This window comes from Amblyraja radiata, chromosome 33 (genome assembly GCF_010909765.2).
Source record: "Amblyraja radiata isolate CabotCenter1 chromosome 33, sAmbRad1.1.pri, whole genome shotgun sequence".
In the NCBI taxonomy this organism is placed as follows: Eukaryota; Metazoa; Chordata; class Chondrichthyes; order Rajiformes; family Rajidae; genus Amblyraja; species Amblyraja radiata.
Genome location: NC_045988.1, coordinates 25,885,620 through 25,902,701, shown reverse-complemented (window position 1 = coordinate 25,902,701; position 17,082 = coordinate 25,885,620). Strand labels below are relative to the sequence as shown.

Genomic DNA, 17,082 nt, shown 5'->3' with positions numbered 1-17,082 from the left:
TACCTCATGACTTGGCCTCCACACCCTTCTGTGGCAATAAATTCCACAAACTCACCACCCGCTGACTAAAGAAATTCCTCCTCATCTCCTTCCTAAAGCAACGTTCTTTAATTCTGAGTCTACGACCTCTAGTCCTAGACTCCCCCACCAGTGGAAGCATCCTCTCCACATCCACTCTATCCAAGCCTTTCACTATTCTGAATGTTTCAAAGACGTCCCACCTCATCCTTCTAAACTCCAGCGAGTCCAGGCCCAGTGCCAACAAACGCTCATCATAGCTTACGATACGATATGATATGACTTTATTGTCAGAGCAAGTCTGAAATTAGTTTTGCATCGCAGCAGCTTCATTAACAGCATCACAGAAAAGACAAAAGAGACGAGAGAAGCCAAGCATTAAGACATCAAGACAGGACCCAAAAATACATACATTCAGCATAACATTACAATAACAGAAGGCAACATTTAAGGCCCAACAGCGTGCATTTGATCTGGGATTAAGCTTTTTTTTAAAAAATATTTTATTTTATTAGAAGCAAGTACAATCATATGGCACCAACGTGCCTAATATATATTTTCATAATACATTTTATGTACAGCTTCTTATTTTTTTTTGTTATATTAAAGAAAGATTTGAATAAGAAAAATAAATTAGATAGTAAAGGATAGAAAAGCGTGAGATATATAGTGTGTGAAGAAAAAGAAGAAAGACGAATGAGTGAAGAAAGTTGAGAAAAAGAAAATAGAAAAAAGGGAATAAGACATTTTAAAAAAAGGGTAAGGAGATCATTGTTTATAATCTTGACCAACCCTCGTCTAGTCCTGAAACAGTTAGTTTTTACAATTGTGTCGCACCATATGATTCCAAAAAGACGACAAATGGAGACCAACTCGTTATGAATTGGTCTGATTTATCCATTAGGAGGAATCGCATTTCCTCAAGATGTGCGGTGTCCAACATACTTGCAATCCACATTTTAAGCGTTGGATCTGGGATTAAGCTTAACCGACTCATTCCTGGGATCATTCTTGTAAACCTCCACTGGACCTTCTCCAGAGCCAGCACATCCATGGTGCTCAAAATTGCTCACAATACACCAATAGCGGCCTGACCGGCGCCTTGTAGAGCCTCAGCATTACATCCCTGTAGTGAGAGTTCAACCATGTTTAATCACTTGGTACACAGCTGGGGGAACATTTTTACTTTGAGTCAAAGGTTGGTAGCAGATTAGCTTGTATCCAGGGTGTAATGTTAGGATAAATGCAGAGAACCTCGTTGAGGGCAATGAGTTGAAAAAATGTCAGCGTGGAGCATTCAGTTACAAAGCTTCCTTTCTGCTATAAACCATGTCTCTATCTCACTTCCGTCGTTTCCTTTGAACATGTCGTCGGGTGTAACGCAACAGGAAAACAAGCGGTGAGGTGCTGTTCCAAAACTCAGGGGCAGAAGACACACATTTACTTTAGAGATACAAAGGTCAAAAAGGTCAAAGGTTATTTATTGGTCACATACACCTAGGTGTAGTGAAATGCTTCTTGCCAATGCAGCACATAAAGAAAGAATACAGACATAACATTAATAAGAGATTTAAACATAAAGAACATCCCCCCACAATGGCTCCCACCATGAGGGAAGGCACAAAGTCCAGTCCCCAACCCCAGTTCATCCATAGTCGAGCCAATTGAGGCCTCCACAGTTGCCTCTACGGAGGCCCGATGTTCCTGGCCGTTCTCGCCGGGTGATGGTACTTCGGCGTCGGGAGAATCCTCACAGCGGCTTGGGACACCTGGAACGGCCGCTTCCGTACTGGAGGCCGCGGCTTCCAAAGCCAACAAGGCCGCGCCGGTTGGAGCTCCACTACTGGCGATCTCGTCGCGAGATCCCAGGCTCCCGGTGTACAGTTCAGCGCCGCTGCCCGCAGCTGGCCGCTCCTCAGACCCGCAGCTCCGCGATGTTGTTCTCGGTGTTGTTCCCGGCGGTCTTCAGCTCACTGGAGCTCCAGCGCGGCGACCCGGGCAAGGCATCGCCCGCTCCACGATAGCGCATGAGATACAGCATGGAAACAGGCCCTTTGACCAACTGCGTCTGCACCGACCAGCGATCCCCGCACATTAACACTAGATGTAGTGACAGATATTGATATCGTTTCAAGGATCCCTCCTTTCAGTCACTATGATTGAAGACAGGGGTTTAGGAAATAATCAATACGCATTCACGAGCTCTCCACGAGACATTCAATGCCGTCGAAAGATAAATCTTCCAAAACACAGTCTCTTAATTAACAGTTTCTTTATTGCAGTAGTAAAAATAGTAAGATATTCGTCCAAACTTCTTCTTGTTTAAGTACATTTTGATCTTACTCGTAGTAAAACTCATGCATGGCGGAAAACTGTGACCTCTCCCAGTTGCTTCTTCAAACTAAACTAAAACTATTGGGGCATCTACGCGAGAATCCCATCCGCAAACACGCTTCTGACTACGTATAAATCCCACCCACATAATTACGGGCAGATAAAATGTTAAAGGTAACTGGTTTTAGTTATAACATACTGAGTTAAGCTAAATGGCTACTACATACCGGCCCCTAATTGTTCCGAGTATATAACGAGGCAATTACTAATAGACATTAAAAAAGGAGCTATAAAAGCTTAACATATATTAAAAAACAAAAAGTAAAATGCATTATATATCTGCATTCAGACTTCTTTAGCGATTCTTCCATCTTCACTTTTGCTTTCAAGAAGCGAGCACAACTTGGTTATTGGTCTTATTAAAACATCGTTCCTGGTCTGAAGTAATACATTACGCACCAAACCCTTAACCCTCAGGCATAATCTCCAGTATATAGTCCAAAACACAAAAGTCCAAAGTTTTTACAGCATGAAACTTCTTCCTCCATGTCTGATCAATTCATGAATATGTCAGAATAATAATGTTGATATGTGAAAATCCTTCGAGAGAATAATAGGATGTTTAGCCTCTTCAGGCATTGCCAATCTATTTAGACGACCACCCACTCTCAGAAGTCCTTCCTCCAATATCGGATCCAGCTTTTACAACGGACTGTCTCTTTTGACACAATGTACTCTAGCTTCTAACGTCGATATTTCTTCTTTGTATCCCTGTCTTGGACAGAAAGAGATAATCGCGTTTTCCGCTTTGAGGAGATGATCAAGATGTAAACCCTGTTCGTCGTACGATGCCCAAAAAACTTGCATCTTCTTTTCAACCCTTTCCTTCAGTATTTCAGGAACTTCTTCAAAGATACCTTCAGCAATCTCTTCAATCTCTTTCCTTTTTCGAGCAAACAACAATCGCCTTGTTCTTAGTTTAAGAAACCAAGCTACCACAGTCACCAACTTACTCCATGATGAAAAGTGGGTAATTAAATCATTTGTTGTGTTTGATGAATCTTTAGCAATAACGTTCACTGTGATGTTTTGTTTAATTTCCGGATCATTGGCAGAGATTTCAAATCCCAGCTCAAGCTTTGGCCATTCTCTGTCTGGCCTACAGAAAAACTGGTCCATTGACCCATCTTTTATTGCTTAAGAAGCGGTCTGCTGTTAGTCCTCTAGAAGCTTCATCCGCATTATTTTCCTTTGTGTTAACATATTTCCATTGTGAAACATTAGTAGCTCCCAATACAAAAGAGATTCTGGTTGCTACAAATGTCAAGAAATGTTTGTTCCCATTGTTGAAGTATTTAAGCACTGTAGTACTATCAGTCCAAAAGATAGATTCTTCCAGTTGAAGCTGTAGTTCTTTTTGCAGCGTTATGTCAACTTTAACAGCTAAAACTGCGGCAGTAAGTTCCATTCTGGGAATTGTCATTTGCTTCAATGGTGCCACTCTGGCCTTTCCCATTAAGAATGCAACATGTACTTCTTTGTTATAATTTTCTAGTCTTAGATATGAAACAGTACCATAGCCACTTTCACTGGCATCTGAGAAATGATGCAGCTGTACATTTCTGATCTTACAAAAGCTTGTATGCTTCATGCACCGGCCCACTTTGAATTCTGAGATCTTGTTTATCTCCAACCTCTTTACCGAGGCTGAATTGTTGCCCCAGATTAGACCCTACTGTCTTTGCATACTCATCTGATTCCATTAGTTCCTTCTGGAATTCATATACGTGCACCATCTTCATCCATAACTTGTTTCTCTCCTGGCATTTCTCCAGAAATGCAACTTGGGCCTTTTCGGTGGGCTTCTTGGTTCGTTGGCTAAATTGTCTCTGTTCCGGCTCTTCTTCACCTGGCTTACTTGTTGCAGATTGCATGGCTCCCTCTGGTGGCACTCCTTCGCCCATCTTACCTACTTCATCTGGATACATGAGTTTCCTGTAGCTTTCAATTAACTCGTTAACTTGTTTCCATATCGAGCGTTCCTCCTTCTGGTATCTTTCCAGGTAGGCTGCTTGTCCTTGGCTGAGCTTGACACCTCTCTTCTCCACAGCTCCACCTTGTGGCTCCTCTGACGCACCTACTCCATCTTGATTTGTGGATTAAACAGATCTTGGCAGACTGCCAAATCTGCTAATTGCACAAACAAGACATCATCAGTTTGCTTCTGTCATTGATAAACATTCTGCTGAATGTTCCAAAACACCCGATAAGAAACCAAGACAAAACTGGACTTTCAGAAAACATCCAAATATTTTTGAAGTATAAAAGTGACCAGTTCAGAAAGAATGTATCTTATCTCAACTTCAAAACAAACCACGGCCAGCACCTGGATTCCAGTTTCACTCACTTCTTGGCTACCTTCCAAAGCTTAGCAGAACTTACTTCTAATACTTCTGTAGACCCTTTATCAGAGTCTGTAATTTTACTTTAAAATACAACGCTTTTGAACTTTCACAGCATCTCGTTAAGCTGTTCTAATTAAAGCTTTCCGGCTTTCAAATTTACAGCAAAATACAATAGCTGTTCTACTCATACTCTCGATCAGTGAAGTTTTCAATCTTCAGATAAGTCGATTAACCTACTGGCAGGTTAGCTCTAAACCAATCTCTGAGCCGAGATCTGGCTTCTACAGTTCCTCTTCTACGGAACCAGTTCTTCTGGCAGTAATCTCTCTCCAGAGATTCAGCACAATCTTCTGTCCCTCTTCTATGCGACCAAGCTTCTACCTCCTGGCTGTAAGGTAGCTTTCAACTAGATTCCCTGCCACAGAGGGCAGTGGAGGCCAAATCACTGGATGGATTTAAGAGAGTTAGATAGAGCTCTAGGGGCTAGTGGAATCAAGAGATATGGGGAGAAGGCAGGCACGGGCTATTGATTGTGGACGATCAGCCATGATCACAATGAATGGCCGTGCCTGCTCGAAGGGCCGAATGGCCTCCTCCTGCACCTATTTTCTATGTATGTCTCTATGTATTTAATGACAGATTTTTATATACTTTCAAGGAATCCTCCTTTAAGTCACAATGATTGAAGACAGGGGTTTAGGAGATAATCGATATGCATTCACGAGCTCTCCACGAGACCTTCAATGGCGTTGAAAGATAAATCTTCCAAAACACAGTCTCTTAATTAATAGTTTCTTTATTGCAATAGTAAAAACAATAAGATATTCATCCAAACTTCTTCTGGTTTAAGTACATTTTGATCTTACTCGTACTCAATAGACAATAGGTGCAGGAGTAGGCCATTTGGCCCTTCGAGCCAGCACCACCATTCAATGAGATCATAGCTGATCATCCCCAATCAGTACCCCATTCCTGCCTTCTCCCCATATCCCCTGACTCCGCTAATTTTAAGAGGCCTATCTAGCTCTAGCTCTATCAAACTCGTGCATGGTGGAAAACTGTGACCTCTCCCCCATGCTTCTTCAAACTAGTCTAACACAACTAGGGCATCTGCGCAAGTATCCCAGTCGCAAACACGCCCCAGAGTATGTATAAATTTGTCTGTGTAAAGGCATTAGTATTGAACATGTAAACTTTTGCATGCCACCCCCTGAAAGGAAATTGCGATGTTACTTTGGGCGGCACAGTGGCACAGCTGGTAACGCCGTTGCCTCACAATTAATTAATGTATCCGGGTTATAACCATATAATATAACCATATAACAATTACAGCACGGAAACAGGCCATCTCAGCCCTTCTAGTCCGTGCCGAACACTTACTCTCACCTAGTTCAATCTACCTGCACTCAGACCATAACCCTCCATTCCTTTCCTGTCCATATACCTATCCAATTTATTTTTTAATGATAAAATCGAACCTGCCTCCACCACTTCCACTGGAAGCACATTCCACACCGCTACCAATCTCTGGGTAAAGAAGTTCCCCCTCATGTTACCCCTAAACTTTTGTCCCTTAATTCTCAAATCATGTCCTCTTGTATGAATCTTCCCTACTCTCAATAGAGTATCCACGTCAACTTTGTCTATCCCTCTCATAATTTTAAAGACCTCTATCAAGTCCCCCCTTAACCTTCTGCGCTCTAAAGAATAAAGACCTATCTTGTTCAACCTTTCTCTGTAACTTAGGTGCTGAAACCCAGGCAACATTCTAGTAAATCTCCTCTGTACTCTCTCTATTTTGTTGACATAAATCAACAATCCTGACTGCGGGTGCCATCTGTACAGATGACCATCTGTATAGGGTTTGCACGTACGCCCTGTGACCGCTTCTGTTTCCTCTGGGTGCTCCAGTTTCCTCTCACAGCCCAAAGATGTGGGTTTGTAGGTTAGAACTGCAGATGCTGGTTTAAACGAAAGATAGATGCAAAAAGCTGGAGTAACACAGGCAGCATCTCGAGAGAAGGAATGGGTGATGTTTTGGGTCGAGACCCTTCTTCAGACTAGTTAGGGATAAGGGAAACGTGAGATATAGACAATGATATGGAGAGATAAGAACAATGAATAAAAAATATGCAAAAAAATAATGATGATAAAGGAAACAGGCCATTGTTAGCTGTATGTTAGGTGTAAATGAGAAGCTAGTGCGACTTGGGTGGGGGAGGGATAGAGAAAGAGGGAATGCCGGGGCTACCTGAAGTGAGAGAAATTAATATTCATACCACTGGGCTGTAAGCTGCCTATGCGAAAAATTAGATGCTGTTCCTCCAATTTGCATTTAGCCTCACTCTGAGAATGGAGGAGGCCCAGGACAGAAAGGCCAGTGTAGGAAAATGGGAAGGAGATTTAAAGTGTCCAGCAGCCAGGAGATCAGATAGGTTCAAGGGTCTCGACCCAAAACGTCACCCATTGCTTTTCTTCAGAGATGCTGCCTGTCCCGCTGAGTTACTCCAACATTTTGTGTCTATCTTCAGTTTGTAGGTTAATTGGCCACTGTTAAATTATTCCTAGCGTTCAGGAAGTGGATGAGAAAGTGGGATAGCATAGAACTAGTGTGAACTGGTGATTGATGGTCAGCAGGGACTCAATGGGCTGAAGGGCCTGCTTCAATTGCTGTACCTCTGAACTAAACTAAATTACATTCAAGCTTTGTAAATTGCAGCAGTTAAATGGACAGTTTTAACTGTTGTAAGGCTTTGCATTTCACTCCTCCCACTCCTTATTTAACACCCTTGTAGTTTATTTTTCATCTCTAGTCTTTGTCCACCCATCTGCCAATCAAACCTCCCCTCCCTCCCCCCCAACTCATGTGTATCCACCTATCACTTGAGACGAGGAACAGATTACGTTTCGGGTCGAGACCCTTCTTCAGCCGGAAGAAAGATATCAACATGAAACCTCACCTATTCCTTACCTCCAGAGATGCTACCTGACCCGCTGAGTTACTCCAGTATTTTGTGTCTATGTTCAGTGTAAACCATCACCTGCAGTTCCTTCCTAAACAGCCACCTATCACTTGCCAGGCTCTGCCCCCATCTCTCTGACAGCTTTCTTCCGTCTAATAAAATCAGTCTGAAGAAGGATCCCAATTATCCCGATCATTTGTTAAGGTCCCACATAGGAGATTAGTGGGCAAAATTAGAGCACATGGTATTGGGGGTAGAGTGCTGACATGGATAGAAAATTGGTTGGCAGACAGGAAACAAAGAGTTGGGATTAACGGGTCCCTTTCAGAATGGCAGGCAGTGACTAGTGGGGTACCGCAATGGACCACAGCTATTTACAATATATTTTAATGATTTGGACGAAGGGATTAAAAGTAACATTAGCAAATTTGCAGATGGCACAAAGCTGGGTGGCAGTGTGAATTGGATGCAGGGTGACTTGGACAGGTTGGGTGAGTGGGCAGATGCAGTTTAATGTGAATAAATGTGAGGTATCCACTTTGATGGCAAAAACAGGAAGGCAGATTATCATCTGAATGGTGTCAAGTTGGGAAAAGGGGAAGTACAACAGGATCTGGAGGTCCTTGTTCATCAGTCACTGAAAGTAAGCATGCAGGTACAGCAGACGGTGAAGAAAGTGAATGGCATGTTGGTCTTCATAACACGAGGAGATGAGTATAGGAGCAAAGAGGTCCTCCTGCAGTTGTACAGGGCACTGGTGAGATCACACCTGGAGTATTGTGTGCAGTTTTGGTCTCCAAATTTGAGGAAGGACATTCTTGCTATTGAGGGAGGTTCACAAGGTTAATTCCTGGGATGGCGGGACTGTCATATGTTGATAGATTGGAGCAGCTAGGCTTGTATACTCTGGAATTTAGGATGAGAGGGGATCTTATTGAAATATATAAGATTATTAAGGGTTTGGACACACTAGAGGCAGGAAACATGTTTCCAATGTTGGGGGAGTCCAGAACATGGGGCCACAGTTTAAGAATAAGGTGAAAGCCATTTAGAATGGAGACGAGGAAAAACGTTTTCACACAAAGGGTTGTGAGTCTGTGGAATTCTCCGCCTCAGAGGTTGGTGGAAGCCGGTTCTCTGGATGCTTTCAAGAGAGAGTTAGATAGAACTCTTAGAGATAGCAGAGTTAAGAGATATGGAGAGAAGGCAGGAACGGGGTACTGATTATGGAAGATCAGCCATGATCACATTGAATGGCGGTGCTGGCTCAAAGGGCCGAATGGCGTACTCCTGCACGCATTGTCTATTGACCTGAAACATCGCCCAGCCATGGCCTCCAGAGATGCTGAGTTACAGCTAAGGTTTGAACCTTGTGGAATTGTTTAGGTTCAGCTGTAAACAGTGCATTTTTTCATAGACTAAATGGTGTTGGCACACATATAAGAGTTCATGCGATGCCATTGACAGCTGTGCATTAATTAAGCTGCTGGCACGTACTGTCACCAAAAAGACATCGGGTACAGGAAGGATGTCATTAAACTGGAGAGCGTGCAAAAAAAGATTTACGAGGATGGGCTGCATCAGCTAGGTTTTACTCTGGGGGAAAGGAGACTGAGTCTTGCATTACATGTAATTATAATTATATATCTTATACAAGATTGACCTGTATCTAAAATTGGAGGCCAATTCACTGGATGTTTTCAAGAGAGTTCGATTTAGTTCTTAGCGCTAACAGAATCAAGGGATATGGGGAGAAAGCAGGAACGGGGCACTGATTTTGGATGATCTGCCATGATCATATTGAATGGCGGTGCTGGCTTGAAGGGCCAAATGGCCTACTCTTGCACCTCTTTTATGTTTCTATCATGAGGGGTTTGGATAAGGTGAACATTAGTGTCACATTCTTTATCTTCGGGTTGGAGAATCTCAAATGAGAGGGCATAGAGGGGCAAGATTTAAAGGGGACCGGAGAGGCAAACTTTCCCGAAGAGGGCGGTGGGTTTACGGAATGAGCTGCTGGAGGAGATAGTAAGGGGGGGGGGGGGGGGGGGGGGGGGGAGTGGTAGTGGTGGTAATATAACACCATTTAAAAGACTGCCATCGAGGGTGATTAAGACACTTGGACAAGAACATGGATAAGTAAGGTTTGGAGGGATATGGGCCCAGTGCAGGAAGTGGGGCTAGATGGGTTGGCCGAAGGGCCTGTTTCCATGCCATATAACTCCATGACCATAGCTAGGTTTCTGCAGGTACCATTTAACATTGAACTAAGCATTTCATGTGTTCCCATCAATGCTGTGTTTGTGGCTTATTGGTTTACCAGTTGTTAACCATCAGCAGTTCTTTAAGCAAGTCCATATAAAAACAAGAGGAATTCACTAGCTTAAGCAGCAGGTAGCCCAGAGCCCACTCACTGGCGAGTATGGAATCTGCATTGTGCGGAGGGAAGAAGGTGATGTCTTGGTGTTGTCAATGCATCGTTGGTGTCCATACGAGCTTGGACATCAGCTATTGTGAAGTCATGAGTTCAGTTTAGTTTATTGTCACGTGTACTGAGATACACTGAAAAGCTTTTGTTGTGTGCTATCCAGTCAGCGGAAAGACAATACATGATTACAATCGACCCATTTACAGTGTACAGATTCATGATAAAGACAATAAGGGTTAGTGCAAGGTAAAGCCAGCAAAGTCTGATCAAGGATAGTCCGCGGGTCACCAATAACCCATAGTTTAGTCAACTTTAATTTAGTTTAGTTTAGTTTAGAGATACAGAGTGGAAACAGGCCCTTCAGCCCACTGAGTCCATGCTGATCATCACTCGTTCTCACTAATTTTATCCCACAAACTAGGTACAATGTATAGAAGTCAATTAACCTACAATCTTTGGTATGTGGGGGGAAACCAGAGCAGCCAGAAAAAATCCACATAGTCACTGGGAGAACATACAAACTCCATACAGACAGCACCCATCGTCAGGGTCAAACCCGGGTCCCTGGTGCTATAAGGCAGCCACTCTAAGGTAGTGAATAGATTAAGCTGAAAAGTATGCAGAGAAGATTTATGAGGATGTTGCCAGGACTCGAGGGCCTGAGCTACAGGGAGAGATTGGGCAGGCCAGGACTTTATTTGAAACGTCATCCATCCAATCTGCACAGATAGCAGTCATAGTCAGGATGGAACCTGGTTCTCTGGCGCTGTGTGGCAGCAACTCTACCGCTGTGCCGTCCCGTGGTGAGTGTTTTCTACGTATCATGTTTCACGAGGTGCTTGAGCACAGGGAGTCGACTACAATCTCCACATAGTCCGAGAGAGAGATAGGAGGGCAAATTCATAGCTAACTTCTGGCAAGTGCTGCGGCACCAGAGAGCAAAACTGGGCATAGACACAAACTGTTGGAGTAACTCTGCAGAGAAGGAATGGGTGACATTTCCGGTTGAGACCCTTCTTCAGACCCGAAACGTCACCCATTCCTTCTATCCGGCGATGCTGCCTGTCCTGCTGGGTTACTCCAGCAGTTTGTGTCTATCTTCAGTGTAAACTAGCATCTGCAGTTCCTTCCTACCGCAAAACAGGGCGATTTCCATAACCTAAATTTTAACAAAAGCGAGGGAGGGGTTAGTGAGGTTATAAATTATACAATGTTGGAGAGGATTAATCTAGTAAAGAAGGTATGAAAGAATTCACACAATTTGAATGTGGATAAATCACCAGCATTGAATGAAATGTATCCCAGGGTATTAAAAGAAACATGAACTGGCTATTTGATTAACAGGTGAAAGCTTTACACAGGGCAGAGTAAGTAGTTTGGTCAATTGTGTTTAGTTTAATTTAGTTTAGAGACAATATCAAAACAGGCCCTTCGGCCCACCGAGCCCTTCCACACCAGCATAATCCCACACACACCAGGGACTATTTTACATTTTATACCAAGCCAATTAACCTACAAACTTGTACGTCTTTGGAGTGTGGGAGGAAACTGAAGATCTAGGAGGAAACCCACGCAGGACACGGGGAGAACAGACAAACTCCATACAGACAGCACCCGTAGTCAGGATCGAACCCGGGTCCCTGGCGCTGTAAGGCAACAACTCTACCGCTGTGCCATCGTGCTGCCCTTGAAATGTAGCAAATGAAATGTTATCCAATTAAAGACAGTGGACATGTTCATGGATAGGAAAGGTTTAGAGAGAGATATGGGCCAAACATGGGCACATGGGACTAGCTTAGATGGAACATCTTGGTCAGCATGGATGAGTTGGCCAAAGGATCTGTGCTGTATGACTGTATGACTATTGCAATGTAAGGTGGTGCATTCAGGAAAGTGAAACAAGGCAATACCACGTAAATAAGAGGATATTGAATAGTTTTGAGAAACCAAGAGATCATAGAGTGTAGATCGGCAGATTCTTCAAGGTGGTGTCATTGATCAACCAGGTGATCAAAGAGGCATTTGGATTGTTTTCATTTATTAGACAACGTTTATAATATTAAATCAGGGGGGAAATGGCAGAACAATGCTACTTGGACCACAGTTTGAATATTGTGTGCAGTTCTGGTCACCATGTTATAGGAAAGGTGCATCTCTAATAATAATAATAAATTTTATTTAATGGGCGCCAGAGCTCCAGCTCGCCAGAGCTCCAGCGCGTCGCTCCAGCGCGGCGACCCAGGCAAGGCGTCGCCCGCTCCACTCCGCTCCACTCTCTAGAATTTAGGAGATTGAGAGGGGATCTTATAGAAACTTACAAAATTCTTAAGGGGTTGGACAGGCTAGATGCAGGAAGATTGCTCCCGATGTTGGGGAAGTCCAGGACAAGGGGTCACAGCTTAAGGATAAGGGGGAAATCCTTTAAAACCGAGATGAGAAGAACTTTTTTCACACAGAGAGTGGTGAATCTCTGGAACTCCCTGCCACAGAGGGTAGTCGAGGCCAGTTCATTGGCTATATTTAAGAGGGAGTTAGATGTGGCCCTTGTGGCTAAGGGGATCAGAGGGTATGGAGAGAAGGCAGGTACGGGATACTGAGTTGGATGATCAGCCATGATCATAATGAATGGCGGTGCAGGCTCGAAGGGCCGAATGGCCTACTCCTGCACCTAATTTCTATGTTTCTATGTTTCAGACATCTCAAGGACACCTTACATAGTAATCGGAATAACATATAATCGGAATATAACAAGTAATAAAGACATCACAGAGACACAAATTAAAAACAGAATTCAATCCAAAAACAGAAAATCAAAAACACAGTGTGAAGAGAGAGCAGCGGCAGCCAAAGCGCGCTAGCGTCCACTCTCTCTTCACGGCAGCCATCTTGGACACAGACCTACAGGACTACAATTAAACAAAAAAAATCATCCCCCCACAGTGGATAGCGCACTGTGGGGGAAGGCACAATGTCCAGTCCCCACCCCATGTTCACCCCAAAGTCAGGCCTATTGTGGCCACCACAATTGCCTCTACGGAGGCCCGATGTCCCTGGCCGTTCTCACCGGGTGGTCTTGCCCCGGCGTCGGGAGAGTCCTTTCGGCGGCTGGGCCACCTGGAACGGCCGCTTCCTGGTTGGAGCCCGCGGCTGCCGAAGCCGACAAGGCCACGCCGGTTTGGAGCTCCCAGGCTCCCGATTAAAAAGTCGGCGCTGCCTCTCCGCACTGCCGCCTCTACGCTCCGCAGACCCGCAGCCTGGAGATGTTGCTCTCGGCGGTCCAGCTCGCCAGAGCTCCAGCTCGCCAGAGCTCCAGCGCGTCGCTCCAGCGCGGCGACCCAGGCAAGGCGCCGCCCGCTCCGCTCCAGCGCTCCAACGCTGTGCCGCCGCCGAGGCCGAGGTGCTGGGCGGTCCCCGCCAGGAAACGGCGCTCCAAGCCCGCAGGTAGGCCACGAGGACGGGTCGACGGGCAGCCCGGAGAAAAGGCTGCCACACCGACCAGGTAGGGACCTAGAAATAAAGTTTACACCTACCCCCCACATTAAAAAGACCATATCCCCTACAAACAAAAATCAGGACTCACTAAAAACTATTTAAAAAAACGAATTTAAAACGGACGACTGCTGGCTAGCAGCCGTTCACCAAGATGGCTCCTCCTCCTCTTCCTCTCTGTCTTAAAAATATCCATTGACTTGGCCTCCACAGCCGTCTGTGGCAATTAATTCCATAGATTCATCACCCTCTGACTAAAGATATTGCTCCTCATCTCCTTCCGAAAGGAATATCTTTTAATACTGAGACTATGACCTCTGGTCCTAGATTCTCCCACTAGTGGAAACATCCTCTCCACATTCACTCTATCCAGGCCTTTTATTATTTGCTATTTCAGAACACTTCATGTATTGTATATTTTCTGTAGATCTCATGTGACAGGAGCTTTACACAATCTCAGGACTCTAAAAAACATTTTCTAACTAACAATGGTCGTGAATTATATTTGCTGTAGGACTTACACAGTCGAGAAGCAGGCCTGGAAATAAGGAACTGCAGATGCTGGTTTACACTAAAGGGCACAAAGTGCTGGAGTAACTCAGCTGGTCAAGCAGCACCTCTGGGAAACATTGATAGGTGATATTTTGGGAACTTCAGATACAGGCCTTCCAGCCCAGTAAATCCCCATTGACTATCAACCACCCATTTACACTTATCTTGCACTCATCCCCATTTCTCCCCACATTCCCATCAACCCCTCCGCCTCCCCAGGTCATACATCAACTGCACACGCTGGGCACTTTACAGTGACTCATTAATCGCCTAAACCACCCATCTTTGGGACGTGTGTGGAAACAGGAGCATGTGATGGAAACCCACATGGTTACGGAGGGCGTGCAAACTCCACACAGACAGCAGTGAGGTCAGGATCAAATCGGCTTGTGGGAGATGTGAGCAGCAGCTCCACCAGCTTTGGTATTAGTCATGTATTGTCTTTCTGCTGACTGGTTAACACGCACCAAAAGCTTTTCACTGTACCTCGGTACACAGGACAATAAACTAAACTCAACTAAACTTCACCACTGCTCACTGCTGGAATAGAAACTAATTTCAGTGCTGCACATTTTGGGTAACTTGGATATTCTCTCTGAATGTTATAAGAATTTTGTTGCAAGTCACTGAATGGCGCAGCAGAAATTTATTTTCCTACATCTCCTTTGTCTTTCAGATTGCTCTAAGATTGCACAGTATCTGTTTATTGTTGCAAGTCTGGTTACAATGGTGATCCTCTTCAACATGACACTGAAGTCCAACCTTCCGTAAGTCTCTCCTAAGATCTTACTTGCACTGCATCTATCGACAGAGTTTAATCGCCCTCTAGATCATTACTGTTAACCAGGGTGCAGTGGACGGTCACAAGGTGCTGCGATTGTTCTCACAGCAGGTTGGATCTCATAGAAACATAAAATTATAAAATGACTGGACAAGCTAGATGCAGGAAAAATGTTCCCAATGTTGGGCGAGTCCAGAACCACGGGCCACAGTCTTAGAATAAAGGGGAGGTCATTTAAGACTGAGGTGAGGAAAAACTTTTTCACCCAGAGAGTTGTGAATTTGTGGAATTCCCCGCCACAGAGGGCAGTGGAGGCCAAGTCACTGGATGGATTTAAGAGAGAGTTAGATAGAGCTCGAGGGGCTAATGGAATCAAGGGATATGGGGAGAAGGCAGGCACGGGTTATTGATTGGGGACGATCAGCCATGATCACAATGAATGGCGGTGCTGGCTCCTCCTGCACCTATTTTCTATGAATGGCCTCCTTCTGCACCTATTTTCTATGTTTCTAAGTGGCTAAGGGGAGAGGTACAAGGGACAGAAGATGCTGGTTGGCTCATACACAATACACAGATATACAGATGCTCCTTAAAGACATAAAGTGCTTTCGTGATTTAATCAAGGCTGATCTCACCTTGTCTTCATTTCCATGTTCTTGCCCAATCGCCACAATCCTTAACTCTTAGCTCCCTGGAGAAAAGGAATAGGTGACGCTTCTTCAGACTTTGGTCTTGACTCGAAACGTCACCTATTTCTTTTCTCCAGAGATGCTGTCTGACCCGTTGAGTCACTCCAGCAATTTATGTCTAACTTCGGTATAAACCAGCACCTGCAGTTCCTTCCTACACTGCAGACTTTGCACTTTGTCTCTGGAAATCTTGCACATTTATGCAGAGAACCATATTCTGCACTCTGCATCTTTTCTATTGCCCTACCCATTGAGTTTGAGTTGGATTGATTGTATTTAAGTTTAGTATTATCTGATTTGATTGGAAAGCATGCAATGGGGGGGGGGGAGAATAAAGTCAGGCAAGTGATAGACGGATTCAGATGAGGGGAGATTTAATGGCAGGTGGGTGGATGAGGACCAATGAAATAGAGATATTTGTATACTAGCTTCAGCTCCCAGGACACAGCATAAAACAGCACTTTGCAATCTATCCATTTCAACTTTATTCAGATTGCCTATTCAAATATAATGCCACACAACTGGCCAGCATTTCCTTACTCATCTGTTATGTGGCAGCCCTTTATTCTCTGTATACACCTCATTTCCCTAACTATATTTTTGTACCATATGCAAATTTGGTGATAATAAATTTGCTGCCATCGTCCAAATGTGAAGAAAGACAAAATAGACAATAGGTCCAGGAGTAGGCCATTCAGCCCTTCGAGCCTGCATCGCCATTCACTGTGATCATGGCTGATCATCCACAATCAGTACCCTGTTCCTGCCTTCTTCCCATATCCCTTGACTCCACTATCTTTAAGAGCTCTATCTAACTCCAGAATATTGGCCTCCACTGCCTCTGAGGCAGAGAATTCCACTCCGTTCTAAATAGCCTACCCCTTATTCTTAAACTGTGGCCGGTTTACTCGGATGAGTCCGGTGCGGAAGACTCACCGCCCGAGAGCGGCAGAGGTGGCCGTTTGGGCCACATGGAAAGGCTCATGGAGCAAACTTGCTCCGGGAGATGGGGCAAGCTCGCCAAGGGAGCACAAGCACTCCCGCTCCAGTGCATTATCAAGCACTGGCCATCGCATCACCCTCAGCAGAGGGGAGCGTTGGCGACCAGGACTGGGCTGGTCAAGAACAGGGGTCACTGGCTGAAGAACACGGGAGTATGCTGGGGGTACAGGATCAGGAAGAGCTGCTGGGAGTGGTGAACCGCTACGCGGTAACACCGCGAGCGGGACAGCCTTTACAGCCTAAACTGGCGGCCAGCATTGACTCCCTGTCCTTTAAACCACTCCAAGAACAGATAGTCAATGAGGGGTTGGATCTTTACACTCCTCCCGAAAATTGCATTTTGCTCAATGTGCCTGCTGTTAATATTCAAATCTGGGGGTACATTGGGCAGGGTATCAGAACCCAAGAACTTAAATTGCAA

At 44.7% G+C, this 17,082-nt stretch overlaps 1 protein-coding gene across 3 annotated transcripts in view; it reads left to right on the top strand.

The window, feature by feature from the left end:
* Nucleotides 1–17,082, top strand: part of LOC116991359 (CMP-N-acetylneuraminate-beta-galactosamide-alpha-2,3-sialyltransferase 4-like) — a 161,456-nt gene that overhangs the window by 105,512 nt on the left and 38,862 nt on the right. For all 3 annotated transcript variants that reach the window (XR_004416769.1, XM_033049938.1, XM_033049939.1), the window contains exon 4: nucleotides 14,866–14,956. Coding sequence is in view for 2 of the 3 variants with exons in the window: in XM_033049938.1 (XP_032905829.1) it covers nucleotides 14,866–14,956 (91 nt within the window). In the remaining variant the exon portion in view is untranslated. The remainder of the gene's footprint in view (nucleotides 1–14,865; nucleotides 14,957–17,082) is intronic.